Source organism: Muntiacus reevesi, chromosome 8 (assembly GCF_963930625.1).
Source record: "Muntiacus reevesi chromosome 8, mMunRee1.1, whole genome shotgun sequence".
Taxonomy (NCBI): domain Eukaryota; kingdom Metazoa; phylum Chordata; class Mammalia; order Artiodactyla; family Cervidae; genus Muntiacus; species Muntiacus reevesi.
In genome coordinates this window covers 57,906,685-57,913,922 of record NC_089256.1, presented here as the reverse complement: position 1 = coordinate 57,913,922, position 7,238 = coordinate 57,906,685, and the positions used below count along the sequence as shown (strand labels likewise).

The 7,238-nt window shown below is 52.6% G+C and overlaps 1 protein-coding gene across 1 annotated transcript; it reads right to left on the bottom strand.

The window, feature by feature from the left end:
* Positions 1 to 419: 419 nt before the first annotated feature.
* Positions 420 to 5,790, bottom strand: LOC136173353 (uncharacterized). Its single transcript, XM_065942918.1, is given in 2 exon segments — positions 420 to 642; positions 1,392 to 5,790. Coding segments are annotated over 2 exon segments (4,512 nt in total). The 5' UTR covers positions 5,789 to 5,790; the 3' UTR covers positions 420 to 527.
* Between the last annotated feature and the right edge of the window lie 1,448 nt (positions 5,791 to 7,238).

Here is a 7,238-nt window from a genome sequence, read left to right as displayed (position 1 = left end):
GAAAACCCCAAGTCAGTCCTGAGGTCCAGCGGTTTTCTTTTTTCGCCCGTTCCTGGTTAAATTGTATTCGTACCTGAGGGCCATGGTGTCTACGGTCCTTGAAGGTGAAGCTAACTAGATCTCTGTTTCCGACATCCCACCTCTGGGGTCCATCACAAGAGGTCACACAACTCCAGCTCCTGCAATAATAGCTTTCTATGCCACCACAGGTTTTCCAGTTATTTCTTACATAGCCCGGGCAAGCCCAGAACCCCAACCTATGGTTTTTTATCCCATCCCTATAATACTTATCATAGAGACCGTCCTGCTTTGCGAAGAGGCTTGAGAGGTCGAAGTTCAGGTCCGGCCACCAGGTGTTCGGAGGGTGGATTCCTGATGTCTCATTGAGCAGCTCATGAGTTTGCCCGTCGCTGAGTTTCCAGGTGATCTTAGCAGGTTGATGGGGGTTATGACTGGTCGCTCCTGGGTCGATGAGAGCTGCCATCAGCAGGAGAATTAGGAGGCCTCCCGGCGGGCGAGTTTCAGTTTCAAAGGATTTGACGGGTGAGGACTCGCCTTCCATTCTGCTCGTGCTTTTTCCTGTTCTTCCGGCGTGGCTTGCCGCACGTGATTGCAGTGAACCCAGGGTCCAATTCCGTCGACCTTGACAGCAGTAGGAGTGGTAAGGAGAACAACATAAGGGCCTTTCCATCTAGGTTCTAATACTCTAGATTGGTGTCGTTTTACCCAAACCCAATCACCTGGGCCAATATTATGTGAGGGAAGAGCCCTCCTGTTTTGGCCCTCGTGTATCTCTCGAATCAATTTCCAAACATGGTTATGCACCTTACTTAATGCCATCAGAGTTTGCTGGAATTGTCCCAAAGTAGGGGGTGGCAGGCATTTTCCTTCGAAAATAGGATACACAGGAGGGGGTCTCCCATATAAAATCTCAAAAGGAGTAAGATTCAGCTTATAAGGGATGTTACGCGCCCGAAAGAGTGCAAAGGGAAGGAGGGTCACCCAGTCCCCGCCAGTCTCTATTGCCAACTTTGTCAAAGTTTCTTTTAGGGTCCGATTCATTCTCTCAACCTGTCCTGAGCTCTGGGGATTATATTCGCAATGTAACTTCCATTTCGTCCCCAGAGCTTGGGCCAGCCCTTGTACAATCTGGCTCACAAAGGCAGGTCCGTTATCAGAGCCCATAGTCACCGGCAGCCCATACCTAGGCACTATCTCCTCTAAGATCTTCTTAGCAACCACTATTGCTGTCTCTCCCTTAGTGGGGAAAGCTTCTACCCACCCCGAGAAGGTATCTACCAGAACCAACAGATAGCGATACCCGTACTTGCCTGGCCTTACCTCAGTGAAATCTATCTCCCAGTGTTGCCCTGGCTCCTCCCCCCCGGTACCTCATTCCCGAGTGCTGCTTCTTCTCTGCCCTCATCAGCTGGCACGCTTCGCAGGCTTGAATTATCTCTCGTACAGCTGCATTTTGTCGAGGGAACCTCAGGCAGGCCGTCTGGAGAAGTGTTAGGGTCTTTTTTTCTCCCAAGTGGGTAGTTGTGTGCAGGTGTTCACACAGGTGACGACCCAGGGTGGCAGGCAATATCAGGTTGTTGTTTTGGTCCCGGTACCATCCATCTTGGTCATCCTTCTGGAGGGTGGCATCCTTGTTGATCCAAGCGAGATCAGGGAGGGAATAGTCGGGGACTGGCGGCAGAGTCCCCATACCAGGAGGTGGAAGTCCCACAGCTAATATGGGGGCGGCGTAGTCCCGGCTAGCCGCTTCTCGAGCGGCCGCATCAGCGGCACGATTGCCCCGCGCCTTAAGGTCTTCTCCTTTCTGGTGACCGGGGACATGTACTATTGCTACTGCCCGGGGCAGTTGGACAGCCTCCAGGAGCCTGCGAATCTCGGGCAGATTTTTGACCTCTTTTCCCTCAGCTGTCCGAAATCCCCTTTCTTGGTATATGGGACCTTGAATATGGGCAGTGCTGAAAGCATATCGGCTGTCAGTATAAATGGTGACTCTCTTCCCTTTGGCTTGCTCTAGAGCCTGTATTAGGGCAATCAATTCTGCTTTTTGCGCAGAAGTGTTTGGGGGAAGTGTCTCAGCCCATATTGTCTGCCCTGAATCATCAACTATGGCGGCTCCCGCCTTCCTTTGCCCATCTTTTACATAGCTGCTCCCATCGGTGAACCATACTAGCTCACTGTTGCTTAAGGGAACATCAGTTAAGTCTTTTCGTGCCGCCAGGGCCTCAGCCAGTATCTCATTGCAGTCATGGAGAGGGCGGTCCTTCTCTGGGTTAGGTAGGAGCGTGGCCGGATTTAGGAAGCAAGGGGTCTGAAAACGCACCCGTGGGGCATCGAGCAGCAAGGCCTGGTAGTGTGTCAAGCGGGCATTGGAGATCCACTTACCCGGCGGCTGCTTTAAAACCCCTTCGATGGCGTGGGGGGTGTACACCGAGAGTTGCTGTCCATACGTCAACTTGTCAGCGTCGCGGACGAGGAGGGCTGTAGCTGCAATGATGCGAAGGCAAGGGGGCCACCCAGCGGCCACCGGGTCTAATCGCTTCGAAAGGTATGCTACCGGCCGCTTCCATGGTCCCCATTGTTGCGTCAAGACCCCCTTTCCTATTCCTTGCTTCTCATCTACAAACAGCTGGAATGGCTTATTTGGGTTAGGCAGGGCAAGGGCTGGGGCTTCTAGTAGGGCCTGTCTAAGCGTCTGGAAAGCCTTTTTCATTGGCTCAGTCCAAGTCCAGTTTGGGGTCTCTTTACTTCCCTCATACAAGGGCCGGGCCTTCTCAGTAAACCCCATAATCCACAGTCTGCAATATCCAACAGTCCCCAGAAACTCTCTCACCTGGCGAGGGGTTTTGGGCTCTGGTATCTGCAATATTGTTTCTTTCATGGCCTGAGTTAGCCACCTTTGTCCCTGCCGGATCTTATACCCCAAATAGGTGACCTCTTGCCGGGCTATTTGTGCCTTCTTTGCGCTAGCACGATACCCCAAGATGCCTAGGGTCTGTAAGAGGTCCCCGGTGGCACGGCTGCATGCCTCCTCTGTGGTTCCAGCCAACATGAGGTCATCTACATATTGTAGCAGAATGACCTCTGGGTGGCAAGCCCGATATTCGCAGAGGTCCTCACTCAGAGCCTCATTAAACAAGGTAGGGGAATTCTTGAACCCCTGTGGGAGACGGGTCCAAGTTAATTGTACTACCGGTTGGCCCTCCCCCTCAGTCCACTCAAAGGCAAATATCTCCTGGCTCTGGGCCGCCAGGGGTAGGCTGAAAAAGGCATCCTTCAAGTCCAACACAGTATACCAAGTGTACTCAGGCAGTAAACTGCTCAGGAGGGTATATGGGTTAGGGACAGTGGGGTGTATGTCACTCACCCGCTTGTTGACTTCTCGCAGGTCTTGGACAGGTCTGTAATCTGTCCCCCCTGGCTTCTTCACCGGCAGTAAGGGGGTGTTCCAAGGGGATTGGCATCGCCTGAGAATTCCGGCATCCATGAGACGTCGAATGTGGGGAGTGATCCCCCGCCGAGCTTCCTGGCTCATGGGGTACTGTTTCACCCTCACAGGAACTGCCTCTGCCTTTAGCTCGATGACGACCGGATGTCTCTGTTTGGCTAGTCCCATCCCTGCCGTTTCTGCCCAGGCCAATGGGTATTTATGGACCCACGGTTGTACATCTAGTGCTATGGTCTCTGAGGGCTTAGGCACAAAAAGTCTGTATTCATCTCTTAAGGCTAGGGACAAGACATGTATCGGTTGTCCAAGTCCATCCGTGACTGACATTCCCCCAGGGTCAAAATGGATCTGAGCATTAACTTTAGTCAACAAGTCCCGTCCAAGTAGAGGGGCTGGGCATTCTGGTATCACCAAAAACGAATGGGACACCTGGTGGGTCCCCAGATTTACTTTCCGTTCTGTGGTCCAACAATATCTTTTTGTCCCCGTGGCTCCTTGCACTAAGCTGGTTTTTTTAGACATTGGTCCCAGTTTTTTATTTAAAACAGAGTGTTGGGCGCCAGTATCTACCATGAAGCCAACGGGTTTCCCCTCCACATGTATGGTTACCCAGGACTCGGGGAGGGGCACCGAGTCTTGACTCCCCTAGTCACTGTCTTCCCCCGCATATAGAACTCGAGTTCCAGGGGAAATTTTCTCTCTCTGGGTCATTCCTCTCTTTGAGTCCCTCTTAGGGCACTCGTTTTTCCAGTGCCCCTGTTCTTTGCAGTAGGCGCACTGATCCTTCTTTAGGGCCTGCCTTTTTGGTTTTTCTTTTTCTCCCATCCGGGGGTCTCGAGGTTCCCTCAATTCTGTTCCGGCCTTTATCCCAGCAAAAAGGATCTGGGCTAGCTCCCTCTGGTTCTTCCGGTTTTCCCTAGCCCTATGTTCCCTATCTTCTTTCCTGATCTTCTCAGCTAATTCCCTTTCCTCCCGTCGAATTCGTTCTTCCCTTTCTTCTGGGGTCTCCCTATTATTAAATACCTTTTCAGCTACTTTCAGTAAATCCTGTATTGTCTGTTCTCCCAATCCCTCTACCTTTTGTAATTTCTTCCTAATATCTGGGGCTGCCTGATTTACAAACGCTAACAGAACTGCAGCGCGTGACTCCTCAGCCTGGGGGTCCATAGGTGTATATTGCCTGAAAGCTTCCATCAGCCTCTCTAGGAAGGCTGCTGGGCTCTCAGTGGGCTCTTGCCTTACTAGATTTACCTTTGCCAGATTCGTCGGCTTTCTTGCTGCAGCCCGCAGGCCAGCAATTAGAGTCTGGCGGTACACTCGGAGATGCTCCCTACCCTCCACCCGCTCAAAATCCCAGTTAGGCCGCAACAGAGGAAACCCCTCGTCCACGAGATGAGGCTGGGCGGTTGGTCTCCCGTCGGCCCCCGGGACCCGTTTCCGTGCCTCTGCCAGGATTCGCTCCCGTTCTTCCGTGGTGAAGAGCACCTGCAACAGCTGTTGACAATCGTCCCAGGTGGGGTTATGAGTGAACAAAATGGAATCTAAGAGGTCAATGAGGCCTTGGGGTTTCTCTGAGAAAGGAGGGTTCTGGGTTCTCCAATTGTACAGGTCACTCGTGGAAAAGGGCCAGTACTGATAGGTTCGCTCTCCGTCCGGGTTAGCTGGTCCCACTCGGACGGGGAGCGCCTGAACAGTGGATGAAGGTAACTCTGGGTCCCCAGGGTCTTGCCCACCTCTATCTCCCCTAGTTCTCCCCCGGGTCCCCAGTGCCGGTCCCCCCTCATGGTCAGTTCCCGTTGGCCCTTTTAAACCTCTCGGTTCACCCGTGGGAGCTTCTCTCCTCGGAGGGGGTTGCGAGGAGGGCACATATGGCGGAGGCCTTATCTCCGTTTCTAGATCTATCAGGTTTGGATAAGATGATTCCTGAAGGACTGGTTTTGGGTCGTCTTTCTTTTTGGTTTCCTCCGGGGGGATCTCCATCACCAGGACCTGTGAATTGGAGGAACTAGGAAGTGTATAAACAAAAGGTTTTAACCATTTAGGTGGATTTTCCACTAAATCCTGCCAGACCATGACATAGGGGACCTGATTCGGATGGCCCCAGGGATCAGGAGCCATAATCTTCTCCTTCACAGCCTGTATGATGGACGGTTGAAAGGTGCCTTCCGGAGGCCATCCTACCCGAAAGGCGGGCCACTCTGCAGAACAAAAAGTTATTAATTTACTTTTCTTGACTAGCAAAGACAAGTTATGGGCCCTGGCCCTGACATCCGAAAAATGGTCAGTCATGAGAGAAAGTGGGGTAGATTCTCTCTGACCCATGGTTAAAATAAATGGTAAGGAAGAAAGAGAGAGAAAGTCACTGAGAACGACCACCAAAAATCCTACCGGGAGTGGTGGCGGCCAAGAGGTTGGGCTTATGGTATGCTTTTGGAACTGTTTATGTGCCTACGTCGTTGCACGGAAGTTTTCTTGCTGGGGGCGGGCACCCTAGGGGTTTCTAGCCCGTTCCGTGACCCCCTTATCCTCTCACGGGAGTCTTCAAGTGGCAGGCGCCCTAATGGCCTTTAAGTGCCTGACCCGTGCCCACAAGAAGAATTTTAGGCCACGTCCTCAGTTAGGGATGTTAAAGGAGAGTTTCACCCGGTCGGGCTCTAGTTACTGAGGCTCACTTATTGTAGGGCCTTCAGAGTCCGCCAGAGTGTAGCCCTGGCCAGGATTCATCAATTGCCCCACAACCGTTCGCCTGTTCACTGAAACTCCCGAAAAGAAAAGGAGTGGAGGGGAGATCGGAGAAGAAGAGAAGGAGAATAAGTCAGAAGAGAAAAGAACGATGCCCCAGAAGAGAACGAGAATAGAGACAATGCCGGCACACACAAAAACACGGAGAGCCGAAGACAAACACACGGACAAACAAACGTCGGCCGACGACACAGCGCTGGATTTTCGGGCCCCCTGAATTTTACCTTACCGAATGGCGTCCGCTGTTCACCAGACTCGGGGTCGGGAGAGGAACTTTCTTCCGCGCGGAGTCGGCTGCCTCCCAGCGCGTCCGCTGGCCTTGGCCTTACGCCGGCTGGTCCCCCCCCTTTCTAGAAAGCCTTCCCTGCAGAGTCGGCTGCCTCCCAGCGCGTCCGCTGGCCTTGGCCTTACGCCGGCTGGTCCCCCTTTACAGAAAGCCTTCCTTCTGTGCCAGATACGCACCCTCCTGCTCCCCAACAGGGCCCTGAATTTACTGTGGTCTTTCCTGAGCACCGGTGTTATTATTTATCCTTCCCCCTTTGTCCTGGAAGCGTTCTCTTCTCCCGGTCAAGGGATCCCGGACGAGCCCCCAAATGTTATGCCCGATGTCCGAATCCCCGAGCGGGAAGAGAGAAGGCTTCCAAGGCAATGCAACTCGCAAAAAAAGGGAAGTTTATTACTGACTCGAGCCAGGGCCTTCTGCCTCCGCCATCACAGTGGTGCAGGGTCAGAAAAGCCCTGAGCCCAAGCTGTTACAGAAATTTATAAGACATGCATAATCAATTAGTAGCTGGCTTAAGCGGATTGGTTACATGTTTACAAAGCAATTCTATTGGTACAGACTTTCGCGGGCTTTTTCAAACCTGGGCTTTCGCGGGCTTTCTCAAACCTGGGCTTTCGCGGGCTTTTCAGCTTTCCCCTTTGTCTCTTACTGGGCGCATATTGATTGGCTGGCTTCAGGTTACCTGATGGGGGTGGGGAATCTTACCATTTCGGGGAAAGCTAAAACTTAGGTCCAGGCTGCCTGTCA